Source organism: Theobroma cacao, chromosome 1, assembly GCF_053813885.1.
Source record: "Theobroma cacao isolate CCN51 chromosome 1, ASM5381388v1, whole genome shotgun sequence".
Taxonomy (NCBI): domain Eukaryota; kingdom Viridiplantae; phylum Streptophyta; class Magnoliopsida; order Malvales; family Malvaceae; genus Theobroma; species Theobroma cacao.
The window spans coordinates 19,261,578-19,276,309 of NC_142639.1; the positions used below are offsets into that span (position 1 = coordinate 19,261,578).

At 33.2% G+C, this 14,732-nt stretch overlaps 1 protein-coding gene and 1 pseudogene across 1 annotated transcript; both read left to right on the top strand.

The window, feature by feature from the left end:
* The first annotated feature begins 10,253 nt into the window (after positions 1–10,253).
* LOC18612854 (S-protein homolog 1-like) lies at positions 10,254–10,709 on the top strand. Its single transcript, XM_007049813.3, has one exon. It carries the CDS (start codon positions 10,254–10,256, stop codon positions 10,707–10,709), a length of 456 nt encoding a protein of 151 aa, XP_007049875.3.
* A 1,371-nt stretch (positions 10,710–12,080) lies between these two features.
* Positions 12,081–12,563, top strand: LOC18612855 (S-protein homolog 74 pseudogene; annotated as a pseudogene).
* Positions 12,564–14,732: the final 2,169 nt, after the last annotated feature.

The following is a 14,732-nucleotide window of genomic DNA, read 5'->3' on the forward strand; positions in this document are numbered from 1 at the left end:
ATCTAAATTGACTTCTTTCTTTACCCAACTTGGCCAAACTTCAAAGCCTATAAAAATAACTTTTCGGAGGACTTGAAGGGAGAACGAAAAAAACACCAGATTGACATCTAAGAGTCAAGCCTCAGAGTCATTGAAGTTAAGAAGAATTTGCAGGATTCAAAGAGATTTGGAGATCAAGAATACAATTCTTGAGTTTTTCTATATTTTCTTTTATTCTCTTATTTTCTTGGTTTTGTTCTTAATGTTTAGATTTTATTCAATGATGATGTGTGACTTGATGGGGAACTAAGTTTTTAATCTAAGATTATGATTGAACTCAATATGTAGTTTAATTTATTTATCTCTCTTTTACTTATGTTTGATAGATTTAAGTTATTTATTTTATTCTATTCTTAATGCTTCTAATTGCCTGATCACCAATTAGATTGAATTGGAAACCTAGGTTAAACCTTGACAAAGGAGATTTAGGTAGACCTTGAATAAAATAGTGTATGATCGAACACACTTAGTTGATTAGGTGGTTTGAGTTGCATATAGGGTAGCCATACACCTATAAGCCATACGTAGCCAAAATTAGAGCACAAACTTAATGAATCTTTCTTCAATTTAATTTGCATAGACATATAGTAAATTAATTGGGAGAGGTATTTTTATGAGAAACTCGACAAAGACTTGTAAATAATTTAAGACTCTAGGTTAGCAACTTAATCCATTAAACTGAGTTAAGAGAGGGAGACAATAATCATATAAAGTATTGAGGGATATTATAATCTTAGGTCTAGTAGTCATTCACATTTAATAAAGTAAATTTGCATAAATTAGTTTTCGTTATTAGTTTATTAATTTAAATTTTCTTTTTTAATTTTAATTATTTAGATAAAATTAAGGTGTGTTAATTTTAGTAGTTAACTGTAAGGATTAATTCAATTCTCTGTGAGATCGACACTCTACTCATCTCTATATTATCTTTGCGATACATGCACTTACGTGAGTAGAAAATTGAACAACAAAAGGAATGGCACAATTAGACAAAAAAAGAGCAGTAAAGGAATCGAATTTTATGCCCAAGATTGCAATGGTGTCACCCTTATGCCTAGTTGTAGAAGAATTGACACTTCAAAATAGAAGAATCGATTCCTCAAAAACATAAAGCTACAGACTTTGTGAAGAACCGACAACTCAACTACAAAGAATCGATTCTACAAAAGCGATAAACTTTTGCAAGCTACCTAAAACATAACAAGAAATTATTCAAAACTTACTCCAATAGGTAGAAAATCTTAAAGGCTATAAATATCCATTTTAAAGACGTTAAAGATAGAAAAGAAGATGATTTTCAAAGATTTTGAATCATCCTTGAGGAGAAAAAGAGTGGAAAAATAAGAAAAACAGTTGAGAGAAAAATGTTCCCACCTTTGAGCAAGCAAAGAGCCTAAAGTTCATATTTTTACCCTTTAATTTATCTTTCTTGAGCTTAACCCTTCCTTCATCATTCTTATTTTTGTGAAAGCTCACACCTTTCTGAACCTAAACTTTGTTATCAATCTTTTTAGACGTTTTTAGTTCGTGGTTCACTAGAATGCACTATTGTATTGGTTATACCTCCAAGCAAAAGGTAAAGGGGTTTTGCCTGATCCTTTAAAAGGCTTTTTCTTGTGTGAAGGTTGTATTTTAACCTGAAAAGCCATTGTCTTGGTAGAGGTTATGTTTGATCTTGCAAATAGGCAAGTTGTGAAGGTTACGCTTGATCTTGCAAAAGGCATGTTGTAAAGGTTACGCTTCATCTTATTGAAAAGGTAAGCTAATAGTGGATTCAAACTTCTTGTGCTATCAAGGGAAATGACATAGGCATTGGAAGATCGAACCACTATAAAAATCCTATTGAGTCCTTTCTTGTCACAACCCGGTACTCCCTTCGAGCCCGTGACAAACATCGTAATGTCTCGATAGACATTCATTACCCGGTATGTCAACCGAAACCTCGTAAGGCTCTTGCATCAATTTTACGTCTCCCCTGTGAGCAACAATTACTAAATATCATGTTTTAAGGGAATATAAACTATTTTTAAATCAAAACAAATAAAAAGTAATTTCTGCCACACAGGGGTATTTTGGTCATTTTTACTCAAAAATTTTGAAACCTGGTGAAAATATAGCATACGGTCAAAAAATATACATTTCTTATCTAAAAATAATTTTAGTAATCTAAATCATCCATTTAAAATGAAATTATGGCTAATCAAACTAAATAAAAATATTAAATAAAATATTCTATTTTCTTATAAAACAATATTTATATAATCTTGCATAAACAATTTTTGTAGCGTAAGAGCAAAATAAATTCATATATATAATAGTACACTAAACCAGGTATTCCAAAATATTCTACAATGACATGTGGGCCCTAATATAATCGAAAATATACAAGACTATAGACCTTCTATTTCTAAGGATGCAATCCAAAAGCAACCCTCGACAAAATCGGCTGTCTACAGACTGTCCTGAGTCTGAAATGGGTAAAAAGAAGAGGTGAGTTTTTATAAACCCAGTGAGTAAGCAAAATTCATCTACAACATCTAAAGTCGAGTAAATAGAAACAGTTAAATCATCCCATCACAATATGATTCATAACATTTAAACTCATTTCAATTCATATAAAACAATTACATTTCATCAAAATAATCAACAAGGCTTATGATTCTCTTAAAAACCTGGCTTGTGCCAAAACTCATACTCGGGGACACCTTGGCTCGAGCATCCAACCGAGTCCGCCAAGGATGTTAAAACGACATATACCCATAAAACATGTTTTTACTTTTAAAATATAGCCATTCCTTGGCGTTGGCTGAGTTTCATCCTCACATGGTGGTTCGGCGTGAAGTGAACTCTAAACTTACCTTAGGAGATACCCTCCGTGCCTCTCCTACTAAGGCAAAATATAATGGGGTTTACCGTGCCCCTCAATAGGCTGGTCCACGGAAACCCGCCCACTACAGTAAGTTAATCAAATAACCCACCAAATCAATAAAAATTTCAACAGCATGACATGGCTAATATGATATTAGCCAGCCTGTCAAGGTAAAACAAAACAGTTTATATAATCCACAAACCACAAATCTAGCCATTCATGCCATCACATTGTCATAAGCCATCAATTCAAACCATATATATATATAGATAACACAAGTATTTAGTCTCCACTTACTTAATTTCCAAAATCATCATTGAATTGCAAAACAATTTATAAATCTCATTCATTTAACCATCACTTAACTTATAAAACATAAAAATCTATGGTTTAAGTTCATTATTCTTTAAAATCATAAAAACGAGTATAAACTACTTTAGATAGTTAAGATGAACATTTGATTACTCACAATAACGGGAGTTTGCAGTACTTTTATTCTTGGTCCTTGGGTACGATATCTTTTCCCTTATCAGAGGGCTCACCACCTATACATAATACACGACACGTAATTCAATATATTTATGTCAAACTGTTATAAAACTATTTCAAGCTCTATATGAATGCATGAAATTGGATGAGAATTATTCGAATAATCACTTAAAGACGGTGTTCTACGTGGGTTCGATTATGATCGGAGTGAATTTGTATTCGACCTAACTCGAACTATACATTGTTGAATTAACCAAAACATCCGATTCAACTTCAAATATATTCATTACACTTCCAATATTCCAAATACACCAAAGCACCTCAATGAGCTTGATTATGACTTAATTCATCATAACCAAAATTCATTTCGATTCCGAACTAACGTGCTAATCAGTGTTAACATAGTCCAATAAATCCATCTACATCATTAGGAATCAAATCCATCATCAACATGTCATCTATAAAATTCGGCCAAAGAGGGTTGTTGAAGGGCATGTGATTTTCTTGCTTGTTTTTCATGCCAAACATCATCAAACAACAAAAAACACTAAGATATCATGAAATCTAGCAAAATCCACCATCAAAACCTCTCTCCCTATGTTTGGCCAGCAAGTATTCCGTCATAAAAACTTATGTTTCATCCATAGAAAATGAAAAAGAAAGCATGGGAAAGGTAGATCTTAAGCTAAAATTGAAAAATCTTACCTTTGATTGTTTTGTTCTTTGAAATTCAACAAATTTCTCTTGAATTTTCCTCTCTAGGGTTTGTTTCTATTCTTTTCTCTTTGTTCTTTGCTTTGGCCGGCCATGAAGAGTGAAATGGGAGAGTTTATAAAGGAAATTATAAAAATATTAAAACTTGACATGTGTCACCATGTGATTGGTTCATGGTTAAAACTTAACAATTAAGCATTTTCTCACCACCACATGTAATCTCTTAATTATCCAAAGTATAAAATAATAATAGGTGAAATTCATGGGCTTGACAAGTGTTATGGTGGTGTAAAATTCCAAAAATTCTAATTACGTCCTCGTGGACACGTAAAATGACTGTTTTGCCCTTATGTTCGAAAAAATATTGAAATTAAAATTTTTCATTTCTCAAATTCAAATCATGCTCCAATTAGTAAAACTTGGTCAAAATTTTCATTCAACATTCCAATTTTACCCTCGAGTGGCAAAATGACCATTTTGCCCCTACGTTATGAAAATTCCTAATTTGACTCCAAATTAATCCTCGAACTCCGAATCACCATATTAAAACATTCTAAGGTTCAATAACTCTCAAATACATTCTAAAATTTCTATGCAAACTAGTTCGAGGTTTTAATCGACTTAATTGTACCACTAGGTACGATACCGACTTTTAATGATTCTTCGAGGCATCCAAGTATGTAGATATGCTATCAACTACATGAATGACATGACAAGTCTATAATAGAGTAGGGCTTGACATTTCTTACTTTGTTGCTCTTTACTTATTAAGTTTATACTTTCTTTTATTGTTTTATTCTTTCACAATTGAACGAACTTTTAAAAAAGGTAGAATTTTTACATAACAACTAATTCACCCCCCCCCCCCCCCGGCTCTTGGTAATTTTACTTTAAACTTATCTTTTATAACAATTGGTATCAGAGCAGGTTCTCAAGTCTTTATAAGTTTAACTAACTTTGAGAGATCTTATACCAAAAGCTTAATGGAATATGTTAGTATCAGCCCCTACAAGCCAATCTATGGTTGTATGGGAATGGCTTTTTTGGGATATTCATGGATGACAGTTTTTTTTTATTCATAATAACATTGAGGTAGTTTTTGTGATTTAATTATTATTTATACTTATGTAGATAAATCCCATGGAACTATATATGCCTTGCAAAGGAATTGTATTGGGATAAAATTATGAGATCCTAATGCATCAAAGGATTATTCCTAAAAGTTCTAGATCATTGTATTAATGAGACAAGGCATCAATAACGCTCAAAGATCAGCATATGCTATTTCCTTTCTTGTGAAGTAAGTAGCTACTCTCATAGGTGAAGTATAGAAATACTTAAAACTAGCATGAGGGTGCTTGCCATAAATGATCAAGTTCACTGAATATGACCCGACATGAGAAGTGCATTTGGTATTTCACCCTAATTTCTATGCAATGCTTCTCATGTGTCAATTGTGTAACTACTTCTTATATTTGAGACACCAAGTTATCTTATATGTAGAGTGTTATGCTTTGATTTCATCCCTACGAGTGCTTAACCAAGGATGCTAAAATAAGATGCTTTTGGGTAAAGTATAAAGCATATGAAGGCAAATGAGTGGTCAAAATAGGAATCATCACCCTAAATGATTCAAGCGAAAATATCTCATTAATTCTTGGTTGATATTACCATAATCAAATCCTTGGCCAATGTGATTAAGAGATTAGGAAATGAATTTCATAAGTCTCTATAAAGTTAATGATCTAACTGTAGGAACAAATATAGAGGTCAATAAGAGTAAACACTACACCAAACTCTTATTATCTCTGAGATATATGATGGGGGAATGAATTATACTGTAAAACTATACATCAAAAGGTTGTCAAAGAATCTTTTGACTCTTTTAACAATTAGATGGCCATGATGCATTACTAGATGCCAATCTTGGTCAATGGAATTGAATTAGTTAATTTAAATTGAATAGGATTAATTTAAATTAATTAATTAATAAAATTATAATTCAATTCCATTTTCGACATGTTAGGAACCTAACGGATCGTACACAAAGATTACATTATGAATTAAATTGGAAGTGTGATGATTTAAGTTGGACTTAAATCACATACTAGGCATTTAACTTTTATAAACTTAATTAGAAGTGTGTAATTACGTATTGGGCATGATTATAAATAGTTATAATAATAAGGCCTTGATTGCAAAATATAAAAGAAATTAATTTTAATTTTAATTTTTGAGGACTTAATTAAAAGAGTTTAATTAAGTAATGGACACAATATTATAATGTGTTATAATATTGAGGGCTTAATTGCAAAATTGAAGTTACTTTGACCTAACTATATGTCACCTTTTAACTATTTTCTTAGAGCTTCTCACAATTGACAAACATAGTTGTTAGAAAAGAAGAAAAAGGAGTTTTCCTCTACTAGCCGCCACTCACCTTTTGAAGAGAGAAAATTGGGTGTGAAGCAATTTTCAGTCGAAAGATTCGACTATCCTTGTGAGAAGTAAAAAAAGGTCAAATGTTGTCCTCTTTGCTAACACAAAGAAAAGTTAAAAAAAAACTCCCTCCTTTGCAAAAGGTTTGTCTTACAATCGTATGTACTACCGTTGAAGGCCAAGCACTTGATTGGCTAGGTTTTTTGCTCCTTGTGGTGTTCACGGGATTGCTTCAAGAAAGTGCCATTGTGATTACAGGATCACTGGGCAAAGTAACTTTCTGAATTTTAATTTACTTCTATACTTTAATGTGTTAAAATCACCAAGGTGATCCTATTGTCGAATTTTTACGCAAGTACACATTATCACAAACAAGATATATAATGATGAAATAGCATACCGTTCCCACAAAGATTTATTACTAAATCTTTACTAAGTACTAAAATTATAACAAACTAATCTTATTCAAGGAATTAAATTTTTTAAAAAATTAATTAAAACTAAATTAAGGTAAATACTAAATTAATTAACATAATTTGAAATTTTACTTGAGAAAAGCAATAGACTAAAATCTAGAATTGTGGGTTCATTCAATACTTCATCTAATACCAACTTCTCTTATTATTTATGTTCATGGGTGGTTTCACTAACCTAAAATCCAAAGCTATGTACAAGTCTTCCTCGAGATACTTGCACAAATACCTAACTTAATTGAGTCACTATATGTTTATAAGAATCAATTAAATAAGGTTCATTAAGCTGGTGTTCTAATTTGGCTATATATAGCAATTGGCGTATGTCTACCCAAATCACGAATCAAATCACCTAAGTGACATGAACATACACTTTTCAAAGCTTAGTCCAATCTAAAATCTCTCTATCAAGTCTCAATTTGATTCACAAATTAGTTAATTATTGACCAGGTAATAAAAACATTAAGAACATATTTAAATAAACAAATCTATACCTATTCATAGTAAATAAAAGAAATAAATATTCAAACTATATGTTGAAATCCACCACAACCCTAGAAAAATAGTTTAGCTCATAATATTTACTCTAAACTTCATCCAAAGAAAACTAGCCATTAATCCAAGTCAAGAAAATAAGAAAAACACAAAAATAGAGAGAGAAAATTAATAATTGAAACTTTGTGATCTTAATTCTCACTCAAATTCTCTTGCTTTCTTGCTTTGTTTTTTACTTTTTTTCTCCAGAGAAATTGCTTGTTGCCTCTTCCCTTAAATCTTTGAAAAAGGCCCCTTAAATAGCCTCCAAAAGCCTCAACTTCCAAAATCCCGTAAGATGTTTATTTTTGGAAAATTCCTCAAGAGCAGCGACTCTCATGTTCTGTTTGAAATCTGACCAAAAAGTCTTGTCAGTGTCGTGGTGCTGGCTTCTTGATGATTGTTATCTATGATCCCCTTTGAACATGAAAAAGTGGTAAAAATGAAAGTTTTCTCCTTATCTCTTATCTTTCTACTGGCTCAAGCATTACATCAATTGGACTTCGGGAGTGAGAGTTATGCTCAAAATACCGCATAATGTTCACTCCATGCAGACTACCTCATTGCTTCAAATTCAACAAGGATTTTGACCGTGGTCCGTTCTGAATCGGGTAAAGTGATAGAAATGAAAGTTGTATCCCTTCCTCTTAATGTTCCAGTGGTCCAAGAATCACCTGATTTGGAGTTCTGTACAAAGAGTTATGATGAAAATACTACAACATGTTCAGAAAATTCTACATTAATCATCCTGACTTAGTTAACCTGCATGAAGTTTTATGCACTTGCACATCTTCAAAACAAGGACTAAATCAATGATGGATCAAATTAGGACTTTTAGCATAAAAATAAGCTAAAATTACTAAAATTAAAAAATTCCAACATGTATTAAACTTAATAATGAAAAGCAAAAAAACTACCTAAAATTACTTAAAAGCACAAGGACTTAGCTATCTTTAATAATCAAAATGTGGCAAAATAACTCTATATCATAGAGTTATCAAACTCCAAAACTTACTATTTTGCTAGTCCTCAAGCAAAAGTAAAATACAAAACCTAAATGAAGAAAAACAACTTAACTAGAAATCAATTGCACCAACTCATTAATCACCTTTAATATCCTCAAAAGTTAATCCATATTCTCAACTCTAAGCAACATACAAATATTATTCAAGTTTATGTTTCAATTCAAATGCAAACTTATCATTAAGTGGATTTCCATGTGTGTGTGCAATATTTTCACCAAGAACATTATACAACCCGAATAAGTTTATACACATGCAAAATTCAAAGAAGCATTGAAATTCCATATGTTTGCTTTTCATCTCTCTCTCCACTAATGTAGGCTAATACTAAGTTAAGGATCAACAGGATTTTATTGAGCTTGTAATGTTTGGCTCGAGTTAAGGTAGAATATGGAATAATATGTTGCTCAAATCATCCTAAGCACATAGTCATTTTGAAACCTATTTAGAGCTTTATTTTCTTTCACCAAATACACTTCTTTTTCATCAAAATTTTCTTTGTTCAACACTTCATTTTTCTTGTCTCTTTTTTTTATTATTTTTCTCAATTTCACACCCTCAAACTTATTTCTTTTATTAGCCACTTGTTATTTTTATGCTCAAGTAATATTGATGTGGTGCTGATATAGAAGGTGAAAAATGTCTCATGTCCAAGGCATCATGCCACATTAATATGTCATGTCATCATCCATTAAGTTATATCAACATCATGTGATATGGAATGATAAGTGACATTTTGATTAAGTCAACTATTAGTCATAAAGGTTTGTTTAGCTCAAAATAAAAATATAAGGATTTATTTGATTTAAAATAAAAGTATAAGGGCTTGATTAAATATAATAAAAGAATAAAAACTTATTTCAATGTTTTTATATATAATACCTTTTTTATTTTACTGGTAAAAAAACACATTAAAGAAGAACAAGGTCATGAAGGTCGTATATTTACGGTTAAGGCTCCACCGCATGCCTCAAATGTTCAAGTTATTGATCTTGTTATTGTATATTGGTTTTAATTCCTATTGTATAATTTGAAATATAATTGTTCTTAACATTATTGTTTTTTAATAAAAAAGAAATCGTTGATAGATTATTATTGATGTAAGAAGCCTTGTAAGGTCAGAGTTAAATATATGGAAGATGGAACTTAAGGTGAGAATATCTAAATGAATAGTTAATAAGGTGGGGTATTTAATAAGTAACGTCTATTGAATTCACATAATATTTAAGTAATAATTTCAAATTTTAGTTGAATAATTATAAAGTTAAAGCACTCTATTATATAATAGGGTTAAGCTATAAATACCGAGTGATTTATCCGTTGACATCCTTACCTTCCCTTCATTCTTCTTAATTTGACACCTTTAACCCATGATATTTCCTCTTTGATACGATTACAATGTTTTGGCTTCCAATCAAGTTTCAAGTTCCAACCCCCTATATTCCTTCTAGCTAGTGCTATCAGTTAAATTACATGCACGTGCGGTACAATCTTATTTAAATTTAATCTTTCTGATTAAATGACTTTCCATTCTCCCAAAACTTCAATTCTAGCATGGCAGACCGTTGATACTCATAATTGCATTAGAAATTCCCACGCCAAGATTTAGCTATAAAATGAGATGAAAAACCGAGTCACTTCAGCAGGAAAAAAATGAAAAATAGTCTTCAAACAATGAGCTCTTTCGATAGCCTCGTTCTTCTACTTGTTTTGGCATTAGCCACAGTTCACCCATATTTGGCTGCAGCTGATCAGGTGGGCTTGCCTCCGGAATTCACAAGTTGGCATGTCTACGTTGTTAACGGATTGAGCAATAACAGGACATTGTTCCTCCATTGCAAGTCTAAAGACGATGATCTAGGCATCCAGAATCTCTCTCCCGGTACAAGTTTCACTTGGAGTTTTCGACAAAATTTATTTGGGAGAACGCTTTTCTGGTGCTACATGAGCAAGGACGGCAATGCCCACGCCGCGTTCAAGGTGTTCTGGCAGGATGCGCTTCTCTTTCACAAGTGTTTATGGAAGAATTGCATTTGGACTGCTAAGGATGATGGCATATACATAAAAGATCTTGCCAGAGATTCTGATGAGTATCGTGGGCAATGGCAACCAGGATTACTCCAAGATTGAATTCCATTATCTACCTACCAAGCTAGCTTTGGATTTTTCTTTTGTTATTGCTGATCTCTTATATCCCTCAAGTCAAATGTCTTTCGTCATCTTCTTTTTTAATTTAATTTATGATCAAGACTACTAAACACGTGAGCATTTGATTTATCGGTTAGTACATAATCCTCTATCTCTTATTTACAAAAGAGGATTCAAATCTCTCTTTGTCCAATTAAAAAAAAAAACCACCAAAACTAACACTTCTGATGGATTGTGTCCTGACCAATAAGTCAGTAGCCCTCAAATGTTGAAATTTTGTTAATATGCAACCACGCAAAACAAGAAATTTCTCTTTCATTTTCTTTTTTTTTTTTTATGAGAAATACCTTCCATTCAAAGCAAAGTCAGATTACGTCCATCATTTTCGCTTTCGGGGCATCTTATCTGGCACAATACAAGGCCTGTTCATGGATCATATTTTCTTTTGGTAATACTAGCTGATTGTAATATTGCTGTTGATATTTTTAATTGATGGGACTTTAGCATTGGACCATTGGCTTAATGGACTGATTGCGGGTTACGGGTTTATTGAAAACGGTTTGTTGTCCTTCCCAAAAGGTGTGCTTTTACTTCACTTTTCCCTCTGATTTTAATTACTCAGTAAATACCAAAGTGGGAAAAACACACCACAACAAGAAATAAAAGGGAAATGTTTGACTAATCAATTTTTTCTTTGCTTAGATGAAAATCAATTATATATTAAGGAGCATTAGTTGTCTAACTGGTGTGTATCGCAAAATTAATAACTTAATTTGTGTCCTTCTATGCAATTAATTAGAAGAGTCATCATTTTTCTTTAGGTTCTGCTAGCCTTTAATAAATAATATCTTCTCTCAATATACTAAATGTCACATTAATTGTCAATTATTAGATTTCATATAAATATGTTACTATAAATAATATATTTTTAACTAAAATATTTTAAGAGCACTCCATAATAAAATAGGAAAAACTTTAAATAAGAATCCTAGTTTTAATTGAAATTAAATAGGATGCCTCCTTGAATTTAATGTTAATGAATTGAGTGATTCTTCATCCAAATGGCAGAAAGAAGCTGATATAAATTAATGTAGTTTTATTACATGCATTGGCACATTTATAACCTTTTAGGCCAAGCTTTTCTGATTCCGAAATTCGGTAATCTGCATTTGTAAGCGGACTTGCAAATTTCGATGCATGAAATAAGTAAAAAGAAACGCCAATTACGCTTACCAACCTTTCCAGTGTCCACACAGTACTACTAGTTGATGACTATAAATTCATTGGAGGGAAAAAGGGAAATTGTCTAATAGCCCTTGCAGTTTCCAGTTCCAACTCTCAACACATAAAACAATGAGCTGTGTCTGTAGAACTATGTTTTTCTTGCTTGTCTTGGCAATAATAGCTATAAGTTCTTCAACTCCAAGTCCTTCTGAACCCGGTAAAGGGCATACAGACAGCTTCGAGATGTACAAGACATGGCATATTCATGCTGTCAATGGGATGAGCCACGAGAAGATATTGTTTCTGCATTGCAAGTCTGGTGACAATGATTTGGGCATCCATAATCTCACGGCAGGCACTGAATTCAATTGGAAATTCAAGCCACAGATACTCGGAAAAACGCTTTTCTGGTGTTACATGGCCTGGGGCAATGTCCATGCTTCTTTCAAAGTGTTTTGGGACGATAATGATCTTTTCTATAGATGCAATTGGAAAAATTGCATTTGGACTGCTAAGGATGATGGGGTTTACTTGAAAAACATTCCTGAAAACTACGATGAATTTCGTCACAAATGGGAACCAGGAAGATTGGACGCAAATTCGACTATGTGATTACATTACATACATGAGCATATTTTATTTGCAGCTCTAATGATGAGCTGAAATGAAGGGATTGTACTGTCGAATATGCAAACCTATGCTGTAATAAAAGGCCCATCTGTTTCATTCCATAATATTTTTGTTCAACTTATACGTGAGCCTCAGAGTTATACTGTTCAAGTCCACATGTTCAGTACCGATTAACACTACATAATTTACAACAGATAAAATAATTAGCTTTAAGATAAATTAATGAATTGGCAATTGGCTTAATGAGCTGATTAACGGATACTCTTGAAACAGTTTTTTTATTTCTACCAAGGGGCCTGCATTTACGTCAGTTGTCCTTCCAAATTTTTAGTCACTCAGGTGAATTCCAAAGTGCTCATATAGTCATATATATTAAACATTCCAGCAGGAGGGCAGCATTCACTTCTCTCGAATAGCCAAGGAAAGATTTAAGTTGACCAAAAATCCTATTAATGGACATTAATTAATAGGTGGTCTCCATGAAATTAACGACTTCTCCCATGCCAGAAAGGATATCCCAATACCGGAGCGAAACTCACGTACCTCCATTTATGTTGTTTTGTTACTTTGGCGCTTTAAAAATCCTTTAGGGGAATTTTTTTTTTTTTTAGCCTTTAAAAATAACGTGTTTTTGTAAATAATTCTCGAGATAATTTTAGCTATTTTTAGCCACCCGAATAAATTTTGGGACAAAAATGCCCTTAATGAGCCATCTTCTTTAGCGGGCACTCTCAAACAGGCAGAAAATGGGAATAAATAAATAAATATGCAAAGAATTTTGCGAACATCTAATTTTGTGCAAAACATCCATTTTGTTTTTTGCGAAGGTTATTCAAAAATAAATAAATGTTGCATGAGATGGTTTTTCAGAGATTTGGTTCATGGCATTCAAATAAGAGGAGAAGAGTGATATTAAATCGAACGAGGAACCGGTCGTGATGAATGAAAAGCTTGGCTAATGATGTGAAACTAGAAATCCTTAATACGGTGGTGAATTAAAAGGAGAAAGAGTGAATCCAAAGCAGGAAATGGTCCTACTATAGCAGGCCATATGTGAGACGGCTGTGGCAGGGCAGGGTTTAGAGTTCATGAAACATCATGTTGGGAATGTGTGACATGGCTGTGACACGCCAGCGTTCAAAGTTGGTGAGACGCCATGGAGGGAATCCGTGACACGCCAGTGTAAAGAGTTGGTGACACGACATGGTGGGAATCTATGAGATGTCAGCATTCAGAGTTGGTGAGACACCATGGAGGGAATCTGTGACACGCCAGAGTTCAAAGTTGGTGACACGGCATGGAGGGAATCTGTAACACACTAGCGTTCAGAGTTAGTGAGACGCCATGGAGGGAATCTGTGACACGCTAGAGTTCAGAGTTGGTGACACGCCATGGAGGGAATTTGTGACACGCCAGTGTTAAGAGTTGGTGAGACGGCATGGAGGGAATCTGTGACACGCCAGAGTTCAGAGTTGGTGACACGGCATGGAGGGAAGTTGTGACAAGCCAAAGTTCACAGTTGGTGACACTCCATGTTTAGAGTGTGTGACACGGCATTGCTTGTTAAGCTGACACTCCATGGTTTAGAGTGTGTGACACGGCATTGCTTGGTTTAGAGTGTGTGACAGGGCATTTCTTGAACGACTGACACGTCATGGTTTAAAATAGAGAGAGGAAAAAAATAAGCAGGCAGTTATCGTGGTAATCGTTTGAACTTCCACCCCCTTAGTGAAACGAATAAAATAAGAATATTATAAGGTCATTTTTCATTTTAAACAGTTTTTTTTCAAAATTCCTAACGTCTGTGTTATTCATTTCTCATTCCCACCGGTATCGAAGTGTTCGAGAAGGCTCTTTGCAAGCGTAACGACAGCACAGCACCAGCAACAATGTCGACTATGAGTGAAGAGGTCAGTGAGTGTCAAATTAAAACATTGTTGTGTTCTTTAATTTTTTGCTTTTTTGCTGGGTTTGTTTGATATGTTCGTGTTTTTTGTTTTATTTTGCAAATGTGAACACTGCGTTTTCTTGCTGGTTTGATGGTTTTTGGGGTTAAGTCGTAGTGGTTTTAGGGGTTTTTTGGTGTTTATCGTGTCACGGCATTATTAGCGTGTGACAACATTTGACTCTATATGCATGGCGTGTCACAAC